Source organism: Tyto alba, unplaced genomic scaffold, assembly GCF_018691265.1.
Source record: "Tyto alba isolate M040663 unplaced genomic scaffold, T.alba_DEE_v4.0 Super-Scaffold_33, whole genome shotgun sequence".
NCBI classification, from domain to species: Eukaryota; Metazoa; Chordata; class Aves; order Strigiformes; family Tytonidae; genus Tyto; species Tyto alba.
In genome coordinates this window covers 3,755,545-3,770,119 of record NW_024881308.1, presented here as the reverse complement: position 1 = coordinate 3,770,119, position 14,575 = coordinate 3,755,545, and the positions used below count along the sequence as shown (strand labels likewise).

The 14,575-nt window shown below is 38.3% G+C and overlaps 1 protein-coding gene across 8 annotated transcripts in view; it reads right to left on the bottom strand.

Annotated features, from left to right (window-relative positions):
- Nucleotides 1–14,575, bottom strand: part of PTPRT (protein tyrosine phosphatase receptor type T) — a 467,676-nt gene that overhangs the window by 339,129 nt on the left and 113,972 nt on the right. For all 8 annotated transcript variants that reach the window (XM_033003561.2, XM_042800879.1, XM_042800881.1 and 5 more), the window contains exon 2: nucleotides 917–1,042. In XM_033003561.2, the coding sequence (XP_032859452.1) occupies nucleotides 917–938 (22 nt within the window). In that variant the 5' untranslated portion in view covers nucleotides 939–1,042. The remainder of the gene's footprint in view (nucleotides 1–916; nucleotides 1,043–14,575) is intronic.

Sequence of the window (14,575 nt, the reverse complement as noted above, 5' to 3'; positions counted from 1 at the left end):
AACTGGCTGGTCAGGACTGTTTGCCATTGTGTGCATTAAAGGGGCTGCACTGTTATTTTAGGTGTCAAGGAACACATACTCTGATTTTTACAAAATTTTAGCATGCTTTCTTAAAACAAGTTATTTTTCAATGTGAACAAAGCATTCCACAGCAGTTTTATTAAGGCTAGAGAACTTATTCCCATATATATCTATATACAATGTAACAGTAACTTCCAATGAGAAATAAAACTATTAGAAACTACCATTACTGTGAGCTCTTCAGAAAATATTCCAAGTGTCCTGTGTAAGACTCTGCTATTATTGGATGTTCTCAATATGTGTTAGCAAATTAGATATTCTGGTAACTCTCTCTGTTGGAAATGTTCACCTTGTATATGAAAATTTCACTGTCTGAAATCCCAGCCTCATCAAGCACTAGCTACTACAGTTAATTCTTTAGGAATTTTCTTGTCTTTCTCAGAATTATAATTTAAAGCAGTCAGTTAAGAGCTAAATGTTAACTGGAAGGTCTGATACTCTGAGACATTACAGAGCTTTATATTTTCTGGCCTCTCAAACATGCATGTCCCCAGATAAGACAGCGCTCTGATTCTGAAACATGCAAAGAGCTGGCCAAACCTTGGAACGTTATATCTGAAATATTCTCTGTCTGCTAAATGCAGGAATGAAACATAAATAAGGAATGTAAAACAATTCAGTAAGGATATCAAACGGCAAATATCGTAAAAAAAATCTCGCATTTATGAATCCTGTTGTCACATTATTTTGAACATAAAAGTCATCTTCTTATCAGTGAATAAAATCCTACCCTACTGTTGTGGGCACCTAGCCCCAGCACACAGCCATATAGGTCTGACAGCTGATTCCCTCAAAGAAAAGTATATCCTCACTGTTACTGAGTCTTCTTACTTACCAGTTGGGACAGCAGGATCCATTGTTGGCTTTTCCCAGGTATTGATCTGCTCCCAGGTAAATCCATTGGTTCCCAAGGCCACACTATAACCACAATTACTGTAGTGCTCATCAAATGAACAACCACCTAAAATCAAGAAAAAAAGAATACATTCCTGCATTAATTATTTACATCTCCTTATGGTAGTTCATTTATTTAAATATTTTCTGCCCAAGTTTATGCAGGGGAAAAAAAAAACCTGGAAAAATAAAAATAATTTCCTGGATATTAGATTTCAGACAGCAGAGAAGGTATTCAGAAAATATACGTACTTCCCAGACTGTATCTATTGAAAGCCTTTTTTTTCTTTCCTCCATGCTATTGTTTCTTAGATCTGTTTCCTTTATTTCAACCTATTGTCTTCATATTTTCAAGGACAATTGCACATAATATGCACATGCAGGAATATTTGCGTTTGGGTCCCAGTAACTGATAGTTAATTACATAAAGCTCCAAGTCAGATATTCAAAAAAAAAAAAAAAAAAAAAAAAAAAAAAAGGAACGCAAATGGTAAGCAAGTACATCATCATTGTTTGTACAGTGCATCCTCACTTTTTTGCTTTTAAGCCTTGAATTACACAAGATTGTGTTACACCTACTGAAAGCACAACCCCCTTTTCAACCACCTCTTATGCATAACAACATGAAGTTTCATGTGGCACATGACCATTCCTCAAGGTCTTTCAAGTCAATTCTTTTGAGTGCAACCCTCTAGTTTCTCGACAACAAGGGAATAACAAGAAGTGGATAGCAACTGGCATTCACACCTTCCAGACTATTGACTAAGTGATCTTTCCTACCGCAATTCCTGAAATACTTGGAAGTAGTTAACTGTCATAAATAACCTGGCAGCTGCCTGAACACTTGTGAATCAAGGGAAACCGATTAACAGTGGAATGAAATCTTGTATTCCAATGCAGATCTTTGCAAATTGTGTCACACAGACAAAACAAGCTAGCTTATTCCCTGGTAGGATATTTCTACACTGGTGTCCCTGGCCTTACTTCAGGCACATTCCCCTTCACATCCATCCAGCTTAGTCTGTCAAACATACTTCAGTACTGGATCTATTAGATCAGGCAAACCTGGGTCCTTGAGTTTAGACCTTAATCGTGCCAACAGTGCCTCTGTACTGCTTTGGTTTTCTCTCTTAGGGAAGCAAGGAAAATTTTTCTCTGCAGATACTAGTCTTCCAGAGTCTACTGGACACATCTCACAATTCAGAGCTGCAAGGTCTGAGCAACGCTGAAGGCAACACTAACTTTCTCTGCCAGCCAAACTGCCAATTGCTCTTGACACTAATCAGAGTTACATGCACAGAGATGTTCCTGACTCTTTACGCCTTCCCACAGGCTGCATTGCCTACACATACACAATAAACAGCGGGTACGTGAGTGATCTGTGGTTCCTTTGCAATAAGGATTATTCAGCACTGGGAAGGTTGAGGCCTTCTTTAGTTTTCACCTATATTTTCTATTCTCTAGCTCCCAAGAAAGCCCAAACTTGCCTTCGTTCATACGGAACTCCTCATAAATGACAAACACAAACATATACTGTGTCATTAATATCTATTAAATCCTTATTCTGTTAAAGGACTTTATGGGCACCACAACTGCAACTGGTTTTCTAAGTTCTTCTACAAAAGTTCAGATATTATTTCTATTTAAGTATAAACTAGAAGGATGTGTTGGGTAGAATACCTAATCCCCCAAAATACTCTGTTGCTGAAGAAAAGTTTAAAGATCAAGCTTGTCCTAAAAAAATAACAATTACATTTGAGATATTGCATATTTACTTTATAAATAGATCTGACTATAGCAGATTTTATGACCCTTGCAAGCTTGCTTGTTTCAGTACAATCTCTGCAAATATTTCTGAACTGTCATTATTTTACAATGTTTTAATAATTCTTACTTTAAATTTACTGTACTTGTGAAGCTTTCCCAGCTGTCAAAATGAGCAGGATTACACTTAAATTGTTTCCCTAATTTTTAAAATTTAATTTAAGGTGAAAAGGTTCAAATTTAAAATATTAAACATGTTCATTAAAATGTCTAAGGGAAAATAAACGTGTTCTGGATTGTGTGGGAGTATTCAATGCAACTGAAAGTCACCTTTTTCACAGCAAGCGGGTATGAGAGATGAAATCAAATACTCTGCTCTCAGTCTCCAAGCGGGGCTTTCTAATTTTGATAGATACACTTTAATAGCACAACTTCAGACATACACCATTTCCACACAACCTCTGTTCAGCATACTGCAGTGCACAATAACAGTACTGTCTCTGAGCTATTACTTTGAAGGGATTGTAAACAAATTCTCTGATCGAGCCAGACAATTGTACAAGGCCTCATGTACACAGAGAAAATTGCACAGGTGCTGCTACAAAGTCCCAGAAGCAAAACTAGCGACGGTAGCAAAATATGGGGTAGCAGTCCTCATTTAACAGGGAATGTAATTGTCAATATCCTGGTATAATCAGCTAAACAGGTTATTTTATACATGCTGAGGTAGGTGAAGTTGGAGGAGGATCTGAAAAGGAGATACAGTAAGAACTTCTGGGAATTAATTGGGAGCTTCCACTGATAAGAGACAACACTTGAGGAAGATTTAAAGTGTCTTGTCTGAAAGTCACAGCTAACTTTGTAATACAATTGGGTAAGAAAGGAAAGGATAAGCGATGAAGAGCCTTAAAAGTAGCAGCAAGACATCTACATTTGAAAGAAAGAAGAGGTTAGTGGAGAAACCTCTAAATGTAGAGAGACAGGGCAATAAGCCAGAAAGATTAATTTGCTAGAAACAACAGAATTGGAATTTGGAGAGGTGAATTTGCAGGAAATGAGGACAAGGAGAAAAAACTGGAGTCAATTTTAAGGGATGAGACAAGCAGGCTGGTTGCATGAATCTCAGGTACCAAGAGGAAGGAAGTCTCCATCCGCTTCTTGCTGTAGTATGTCAAAAGAGAGCAAAATTCAAAGTGAAGACTTGGCTAGTACCCAGAGCCACATTAACTCATGAGCAAAAAAATCAGCAAGTCCTCTGTTTGCACTATTACAATGTACACTGCATTATAGAACAGAAAAGAAACTTCAGGAAGTGGAAGGAAAGAACCACAACATCCAGAATACCACAAATTTGGGGGTTACTTTAATAGTCACAGTGTCTTCTGTTCATATCTGCCAACAAGTGTATTACAGATGGTCTTAGGACTATCTTTTTTGCAGAACATGGCAGACACGACATTACAGCTTCAGTTACTGGCAGTCACATTCAGAAAAGCAGTTGTAAGGCTTCCACCCAACTTCACCACGGGAATTCAAGACCCATCGTGTTCTTCCTCCGTCTCTGCAGGATGGCTCCTCGCACAAGTCCTCTCCCCCTTCCTGGTGCTTCACCCTCACCTAAAACATGGTTTTTCCAGAGGCACAGCCAACCATCACCGAGGGGCTCAGCGGCCTCCCGTGCCGGGGTCTGCCAGGACGCAGCTGGACCAGCCTCTCCCCACAGCAGCCACCCGCCCACCGCCAGCACACGCACACGGAGCACAAACACGGCGCCTGAGCACAGAAACATCCGCCTCTAAAGGCAAACCCAGGCTGTAGCTCCCCAGCCCTCTCCCGAAAGAGGAGCCAGGCGGGGCTGAGGGACGCCCCGCAGCACCATTACCACATCGCCACACTTGGATCCGCCTCCGTGACAGCTTTGCCACCACTCCAGACAAAGCGAGTGGGCTCCATCCATTTCTCGGGTCGGCAGCCTGGCCGAGGGCAGTGTGCCAGCCCAGGGAGCCCCAGGAAATCATCCTCCGGTGGGCCCTGCCAAACACAGCACACCCCACAAGCCCTAGTCCCTGCTGAAGGAGGGTAAACTGGGATGAGGAGGAAGAGTTTGAGAAAAAATGTGGCATAATACCTTTTCTGTGGAATATTATTGACCCAGAAGATGAAAGTGCTCTTATGTTCAAGTGTGCCTTCAGTACAATAAGCTCCTAAGCACACTTGTGAGGAAGCACAGGGCAAAGGTGCATTTGATGTCCAACAGCACTTGTGCAAGTGTTCCTCATGCTCACCTAACGGGATCGAGTGATCCCCTTTGCTATAAAATCATCTAGATCCTTAAAAAATCAATCAGTTCCCAATAATGAATTTCAGTTTAAAATAAAAATTTATTAATAGTTTTTAAGTGTCCACTTCAGTAGGGATCTCAATGCCAAAATGGGCCGACATGCTAAAAAGAGCAGATGTGTTATTTTCTCTGACGTCAGCATAAGCTTAGTATTTAGCATTTTCTTAAGACATGCCACCTCTGTGGATACCTAAATATGCTGGAACATTAATAATGGGGGGAAGGGAGGGAAGTGGTAGGAAAAGGTTAGATCCATCCTAATACAAAATCATCCATTGCTGAAAACATACCTGCTTAGAAGCAGAACTGCTATTCATTAACATAGAAAAAATAATCCTCAAATTGAAAGGAAAAGATACCACTCAAGGACTTCAGGTACCTGGTTCGCATGTTATAAGTTTAGCCACAGTATCACAAAGCTCTTTGAAGAAAATGAAAACATTTACACATTCACCAAAACAGGGTTCTAAGTGTTCACAAATTGTTAACAAGAATGAGGATTTTTAGGAAGCAAACTGTGATCTTGGAATCTTTCCCCTGGTTGGCTGAAAATTAAACAGTGACAAACACCCTTGCTAAGGGGGGCAAAAGAAAAGGAAACCAAGATGACTCTGATATTATTAGGTAATACATGTGGTGTTGACCCCTTTTCACAAAATGAAACCCAAACAAGCAAGAAGCTTTTCCCTTCCTGAAAAGGGTCATATTGAAGCAAATAACAGCTCACGTAGGAAGGATAAAATATCCCTTGTTTTACACTGCAGGCTTGTAACAATGCCACTGCTCATCTGAGTGATACTAATTAATCTTGAGCAGACCTATCATCAGTTACTGAGACTTGCCCCTGGATTAAATGTAAACCAGCCTTGCATAAATTGAATGCCTCCTTTGAATATATAATTGAATTTGCAGAAGTGTGCGCCAGGGGGGTGTTTAAATAAGTGCACAAATATGATAAAAAGAACTTCACGCCATTATATCTAATTCAGTAAGCAAAAATAATGGCAGGGCATGTTCCAATTAGTGTTTGATTTATTTATTTTAACAAATCCAATTAGTGGAATATTTTATAAAGTCATCCAATGTCAAACTCTCATGGACTCACCAGATAAAAAAAAAACAATACTTCTAAAAAGGAATACAGAACCATACTAATGTGAGAAACCTCATTGGTTATCCTGTGTTTCTAAATACACACAGAAAGCATCAGACATAATTTGATCAAGCATTTACAGCATTCCCAAGGTGGGGAAGGGGGAGAGACAGCAAGAACATCAGCCTCATTTGCCCCAGGCCTTTCTTCTGGGGCATAAGGAGTTAGCTTTCATCCTTAATTATTAAAAAAAAAAAAAAAAAAAAAAAAGGCAGAAATTAAAAAAGCATGCAATACTTCTCTGTGGAACATGCCTTTTGAAACAGTCACGAGAGCTGAGATTTAGTCCATCAATTTAGACCTTAGCCTCACAAAATGAGGAAGAAACAAATGTTATTATGAGGAGGCAGTACTTACGAACTATAAAACTCCAGAAATTAACACACCACTGTTTCTGATCATTCATTCTTATCTCTTCCAGAGACACTCGTTTACAAAGGCTGAAAGAGATGCATTTGGCTCATTAGGATAACTTCTATTATAGGTTTTATTGTATAAAAACCCATTTATAACTTATTTTTCAGACTTTAGACTTCACATAATATATCCTTGAGAACTCTTATTACATATTCTTATGGAGGTGGGAGGAAGAGGAGAATAAAAACATATATGTAAAGCCTGTGCTGAGTTGCTTCATTTAAGATGGGATAAATCAAGGGCTATTGGGGTTTTCTCCCTGAGGAAGAGTAGTTAGTGCTTTATGTGGTTTCTACTCCTCCCACAGAGATTAAGAAAGAAGACATCATAAATATGCATACAAGCAACCCAAAATGCTAAGCTGAACACAAAAGCAGATCCAAATTCTGCAGACCAGACTTATTTCTAACAAACACTGTCCAACAGCCTCAGCTCTCAGCAGACATCATGCCAAAGAGGAGGACAAGTATGGAGGGATTGGAGGAGTGCACTTGTCATGTGAAATGTCATTAGTTTGAGCCTTAATACCCTAGAAGCAATGCATTTTGTATAGCCTTAGTTATCTGCACAGCACAGGATGGGAATCTTCAGAAAGGCCAGTGGTAACTGGATATCTCATTTATCAGAAAATCATCCTTCTGCCATCACGTTATCAGCCCGCTCTTGTAACCGGACAATTCCAATCAGTACTTTATTATTTTACTGAAATGTTTATTCTATATTCCCAGATTTTCAAGGAAAAAGTTTTTGAAAAACAGAAGAGTTATCTTTACTGAGTCTAAGGGCACCACATGTTCACCGTGTATTTCAACTCAGACTCTACAAGGGACAGAAAGATGCTATGATTCCTCAAACTGCAAGGAAAGCTTTGATCAGTTTTTGTCCCGCCTGAGTTAACAGAGAATCTATACCAGCACAAACTGAGGAATAGATTCCCCAGTGTGTAATAAGGTATAAACTCCAAAGTAAGGCATTCATAACATCTTTTTCTGGTGTCAATTGTTTAAGAACTGAGCTTAGACGTAGAGTAAATTCAGGTAAATTACTCAACCATGAAACACAAATCCACTGAAAACCAGGCTTCTCTACTTCTGGTGCTCAGAAAAGTGCTTCTCTCAAGGTATCCAGATGTTCTGGGTTTTAGAAGCAAACGTCAGTAATTTCTCTAGTGCCTCAAACAAATTCCTGTATGTGATCTGGTTTCTGCCACAAGTATCAGTCCTCATTGCCAAGCCTTGATTCATCTGCCACAGGACCGTTCCATTTCTTTTCTTTCCATCTTACTTTTAACACAGTATTATTAGATTTATGTGTAATCAGATAAAGTTTTATCTACACTCTGGAAGGTGCTAGTCCTCCAAGATGCTTGTAACAATTGCCTGGCTTAGGTATGGATCATTCTTGTTAGATTTGACTAAATGCCATTTCTTTTACATGTTCACTAAGCTGGCAATCAGACCTTTCAGGATGGGGAGGGGGCTTTCAGAAAGCGTATGCTTGTTTTTAACTGCAGTGATGAAAATCACTTCATTTCATGATTAAAATATATATGTATAGGTCTGGGGTTTTTTTTACCTAAATCAAGATAATCCTTGAAAAAAAAAAAACTAAATGCAGTTTAGAAAAGCACTTCATTTTAACTGGAAACTGTAATGGTCCAAAAGTAAGATCAAGATTGGAATTTTTTGTATCAGACTGATTTCAAGCGCTATCAATCTGTTAGAGAAGACTGTCATACTATGGGCATACATTTTCTCAAAGTCTTTTCCAAATGTGTGTACCGTGTCAAATTGCTATCTTCGCAGGTTCAACATTACACATCTATTTCCACACACTTTGAAGCACCTTATGAGCACAGTTTCCTCACACACACACACAAACCCCCCCCCATGCATGAGCACAATCAATGGTTGCATGTTCATTGCATAGAAACCTTGCTATAATCAAAATATTGCTGACACTCCATAAGACATCACGTATGATCACCATGATGAACGTCTCCAATAATACAGCTTAATGTTATGAAAGTCGCAGGTCCAATAGGTATGGCATTTTCCAGTGAAACACCTAAAGACAAAGAGTCCTCCGAGTAGTAAGTTTTTCTTCTAGCACTTCTCTGCAGAAATTATGGGTCCCAAATGTGCAACAGAGTCTGACAAAGTTTATCAGTTATCCTCCTAATCCTGTGGAACTGCTGCAAAACAGGCATTGCAGCTAGGATCCTGATACATATGAAACAAGTATTTAACCTGTATTTCCTGAATTTGTCAGGTTAAGCTAAGTTTTCATTCTTAAATTCTTTATTATAGGCTTCTCTGCAAAATCTTGCATACATGCCTCATAATTTGAGCCCTAGACCAGCTTGTACATTCATTACTAATTCTGTGCTTCATAATCCACCAAAGATCAGTGAAATTCCTCTGAAGTATCCTAGGAGTAAAAGTAATACTAAATGTCATTTGTTTAAATTTGTATGTCCAAATCTAGGATGACTGACTCACCTAACATCACTTCCCAGTACGTATGTCCTTTATTTAATACCAAGAATATATTTTTGCTTCTGACATCTTAGCTGTAACTATTTCAATAGCTCAATATTAACATTTTATTACTTTATTTAAACATAAATATATATATAATCTACAATCTCGTTGGATTTTTTTTTTTTTTTAAGCTATGGAACAGTCAGTTAATACACTTCACGTTTTCAGAGAACCCTAACTTTGCAGGTTCAGTTTAGTTTCAGTCTGCTGAAACACACCAAGATTTACGTAAAGAGTCTTCAGACTTGCCTATCGCAGTGTAAGGAAACTTCTAAAATTAACATAGGTTTCCAAAACCATAGAATATTATTAAACAGACATTCCCCATCATCTTTTCTTATGATTCTAGCTAATAATCTTTTTAATTCAGTAGTTCTGTGGCTTTCCACCCTTGAAGCAGGCTCCTGCTTTAGTCATAGTAAGATGAAATGAAGATTGCTTTTTTAAAAATGCAGATTTGTAGCACTTACTTGCTTTTATTCTTGTAGTCTAAATATAAGATAAGCCTTACTTTGCTTCAATTTTTTCTTAAGTTACAGGACCAAATTTTTTCCTAAAATAATGGTTTTATACATTCCAAAACTCCATCTTAAATGATTAGCCATAGTTTGTTGAAGATGTGTTTAGCTATGTTTTTCAGTAAAAAAACATTTGTGAGTACTTAGTTTCTGCAAAAAAAGGTAACATTGCTTTTCTTACTTTCAGCTTCTGAAAATTCTTGGGTCCAATTATTCTGTGTACCTTAACAGGATTATCTGACATTGTATTTATGGTGCATTTTCACCAAATTCTACGTCAACTATTGCACTGGAGTCTCGATCAGTCAGAACTCTCTATTGACTTACCTCATTTCAGCATTCTGTAATGTCACATGGAAGAGCTATTCAGGCTGCACACTCATTTAAATTATGTACTTATTTTACTTTTACCATACACCAAGGGAGCAAAAAACTGTCTGGAGATAGCTGTTTCTCACTTATTTTATATTCCATTAGTAAGCCTATCTTTCTCAATAAGCTTTTATACAAACTTCAAATTAATGTGTTTGAACTTTAAGCAAGAAGCAGTCATTGACTGACTCATATTATCCTTGGTGATGAATAAAATATTGTCTCAAAAGATACAATTTCAGGAATTCCAACACTATCTACAAGTCTTCTACTCTTTCTCCTTTCCCTGTACTGCTGGTTCCTTCAGTGCTCCTGAGGCTCCTGTTTTAGAGGGAGATCTCCTTGTAGCTGAGGTGTTTTCTTTGAAGTTTGTGGTCAGAAAGCATGAAGACAGTAGCTTAAATAAGGGTAGGAAGTCTGGCTTATTGCCACACCAGTGAACATAGCATAAAATCAAACGTGATCTGGTTGCAATCAAATGTAACTATAACAGACTTATATCATTTTTAGAGAAGACATTAAGTGCTTATTGGGCTGGCATTTTCATAATCGTTCCATTAACTCAACAGTCTTCCCAAATGAAGCAAATTAAATCAATGCTGAACTGCAGAAAGTCCCCTGTTCTTTTTGGAAGTTCCCACCATTCAGTCTGCAAAGGCCTCTCTAAAGCTCTTGGCATTCTCTGAAACTACACCCCCACTAACAGCTAGCATGGTCTAGTGACTACATCTGACTTTTGCGCTCACAGGAAACTACCCACTGTATGTGTAAGATCAAAAAAAGCATATGTGTGTATACACACGCATATCCCACACCTGTATTCTAAGTGGTTCCAAAAAAGAAATATCTATAGTTTAAATGTTTTCTTGTAGAAGACTCTACTATGGTGGGTTGATTCTTGATGAACAATACTGATATTATGTTAAAAATGCTTCTGAAGAACACATGCAATTAAAGCTCCAGCATTGTGCACGTCTCCAAAGACTGCTCCTTGATATTTGAGCCACAATACTTAATATGTACTAGCTCAACTGTATACTGGTTAAATATCAGAAATTCATCTGAAGAGATAAATCTCATCTGATAATGAGTATGAACAAATAAAATCTAATTGGCTAATACAATGGTAATAATTTGCAATGAGTGTTGCAATTGGTATACCTTGTTATATTTAATAACATAATTATTGGAAGCTACACCCAGGGAGTGGCTGTATAAATAACTTTTATTGAGGTCTAGCAATTCTTATAGCTACAAATTTGTACATTTCTCAGATTGAGGTTATCACTTACAAAATGTCCTTTTACTTGTTGCTGACAGTTACTGTTTCAAATTACATTTAAAGTGTAATGGCAAGGATATTTGAAGATATGTATTTTAATTTATTTTCAGTTAAACCATGATCTTCATTCAATGTGTCAGGAGCAAGTCAACCCCAGAAATGACAGTGGTTAGCCAGCTGCTCTGCATTCAGGTGCCCTGGAGTCAGACTGGGGGTAGGAGGGCAAATGTTAGACTATGCAAAAGACCTTGCAAAGTTCGATCAGTTGACTGATGGTTGAGGCACTAACAATCAGCTAGAGATTCAAATTTTAATAATATGTTACCTGATTTCTTAATTTTGAGGGGGGGGGGGGGGGGGGTGTTTTGTTTTTGTTCATTTATTCTATCTCTGCTTTTTTAACACACATTTTCTCTCTTGATGTTCCTGGCTGTACCATTTGCATTGCAATATCCGGAATGCTTTTTGGAATCACAGTAAAGTGGGGCAAACACAGAGCACTGGAAGCCCTGCTGTCCTCTGGCAGCACACTGTAAACATGGGAATGACGGGAAGATTTGCTTGCTTTTAGCCTCCAGACTCCTCTGTGTAAATTCTTTGTCCAAAGAGCAAAACATATAGTAAATACGTGCCAGGAATAAATAGACGCCTGTCTAATAGCACATGTGAGTCCTTGAAAATATAGAGCTATAGAGCTCCTTTTCTGTTTAAACAAATTTCCTACTACAGTATGTAAGCATATGTGCAAAAGTGCCTCTCTAATTACAGCTATGAATCTTCCACTTACAATATCTGACCCAGAACATGCATTTAGCAGAGTTGCAGCTGCAATGTTCCAAACCCTGTATTAAAGACGGACAGCAGGGGGAAAAAAGAGAACATTTAGGGCAAGATAAACACAAATGCAGTTATCTCTAAAGGCAGCGCAGATTTTGTTAAAAAGAAGCCATCAGAGCACATCTCACCACTCAGTGTGTTATTCTGAGACATCTTGAGCCACCTGCAGCCAGTGACAAATCACAGGTAATCTCAAAAAACGACCATCGGCCATGTTTGGCTGAGGCAGTCCCACTTAGTCATTACAAGGCAGCTTGCCTCCCTCCTCTGATGTGGGGAAGTTATTTGCTCTAACAGGTTGTGAACAGTTCAGTAGCTGCTGAGGTTCTCGATTTTAGAGGAATTCCAAACTGTAAAATGGACTAATTTTTGACATTTTATGTTCACTAGGCAAGCCATTTCAAAACAGTTTCAGGCTGCACTATCCCTGTTGTACAAAACTCGCTTGGTAACAAACATACAGAAGGATTCCTGTTCCATCATCCAAGGTCTTCTTCCTGTCTCTGTGATAGATCATCTCCAATTTGAGGCTGAAATTTGGATTAATACATTTCCAACATAAAATATTTTTAAAGAACGATTTTCTGAATTCCTCAGTTGTTACTCCTTTAAAATAGCATCAAACCTGAATTCTGCCAGGAAGCGCTAAATGCTTAAAGCACTTCTAAGTCTTGAAAGGCACAAGGTAAAGGAATCTAAATGCAATCACTTTTCAGGATACTGAATGACCAGATTCTAAGAAGAAACCCTTTTCGATCATCTAAACCATGGTTTCATTCATCACTTAGTCCTTGGTTCATTGAGAGATGTGAACTAGGTCCTCTTAGCTCTTTATCCCTAAGAGCACGCCATATTGTAGTCCACATGGACATGCAGCTGAGATGGTCCAGTGAAGGACAAATTCTAAAAGTCTGAATTTGAAACATGCTTTGAAATAGTTTAACTGGCAGTACATCAATATTTCCTTTTAGTAACCTAGGAGGGCTGTGTTAACACATTCCACATAAGTGTAAAATAAGATACTCTGGAAGTACTATAGACAAACTTTCTATTGCTGTTCCTACACCGAAATAGTCTAGGCTTGTAAGTGCAATTCAGATGCACAAAAAGCTCATTTACTAGACATTTACTTCTGGAAATAAGGTCTTACCAGCAATTTAAGATGATAATTGTCTTTCCTTGAAAGATTTCTCTTTACACTAGAAATTAAATAACAGTCTCCATAAATTAGACAAATATCTTCTGCATGATATTGCTTTATCCACACCCTCATCAAGCCCTATAAAATACATTTCCACTTGATTTTGGTAGATGGAAGGGTATTTTTAAGTATAGTTGCATACCGTATTCTACAGCACAGGAAACTTCATTAAAATGTAATGCATTCCCAGAGCCCCCAGGTGAAAGTGCAGATACTCAGAAGCAAAGATTTTTTAAAAAGTGTCCTCCTAAAGATTTCAGCTATGCAGTTCAACTGAGCTTAAAGTTTCTAATGAATTCATTGTTCATTTTTATACAGGTCATTGTAATTTTCAGGTATCTGTGCAAGAATCTGACTCATTAAATATGTGATGCCTCAAAAGATTATGATATTAAGTAATTCAGAAAGAGTCAGTTTCTGATCAACTGAATTGGTATTAAACATACTTACCCAATTAGAATCATACTGCAATTATACTGATACTTCAGTTAGCTACACATTAGGCCACTGCAGCCAAAAACGTAAGAGAGACAGAATGAAAACAATGTTTTCTTGGTGTTTGCCCTATGGCCCTTCTCTCAAACTGAGGCAATCTAAAATCTGTAACTCTCCAGGTGCAAGCCTTAGCACACTGCACAAAGTAATGTAAAAATAACAAAATAAAATAATCTGGCAACTCCATTTGTTATCTACACACTTCATAGTCTGTTAGAAAAATTATGGCATCAGAAGAAGTTTTTTACCCCAGAGTCCTCTCACAGATTTGCGACCAGCACATATCTTGGATTGGCAAAGGAAAAGACAACAGAGCATTTCACACAGCCAGTTTAAAACCAGAAGAATGACTGAAGCATGTCTGACATCTGCTCCACATTACCTGGGAAAGATGCAAGAGCAGGACAAGGGTACATTGAATCTCCCCTGAAACGCCTTCCCAGCCTCTAACAAGCCTCACAGATACCGATTGCTTTTTTTCAATTAATCTGCCCAACCATTTTCAGAATCTACATGCCCTTCCAGAATCTGTAAATTCCTGTGATGACTTCTACATCTCAGCCATACTCTGACAGCTTCTGCCTATTACCTTCATGGGCACAGCTAGAAACAGAGGGGGACAGGGGTAATTTTGCCCTTAGGCAAGGCCATGCAAACATGGGACAGCAGCACTGTGC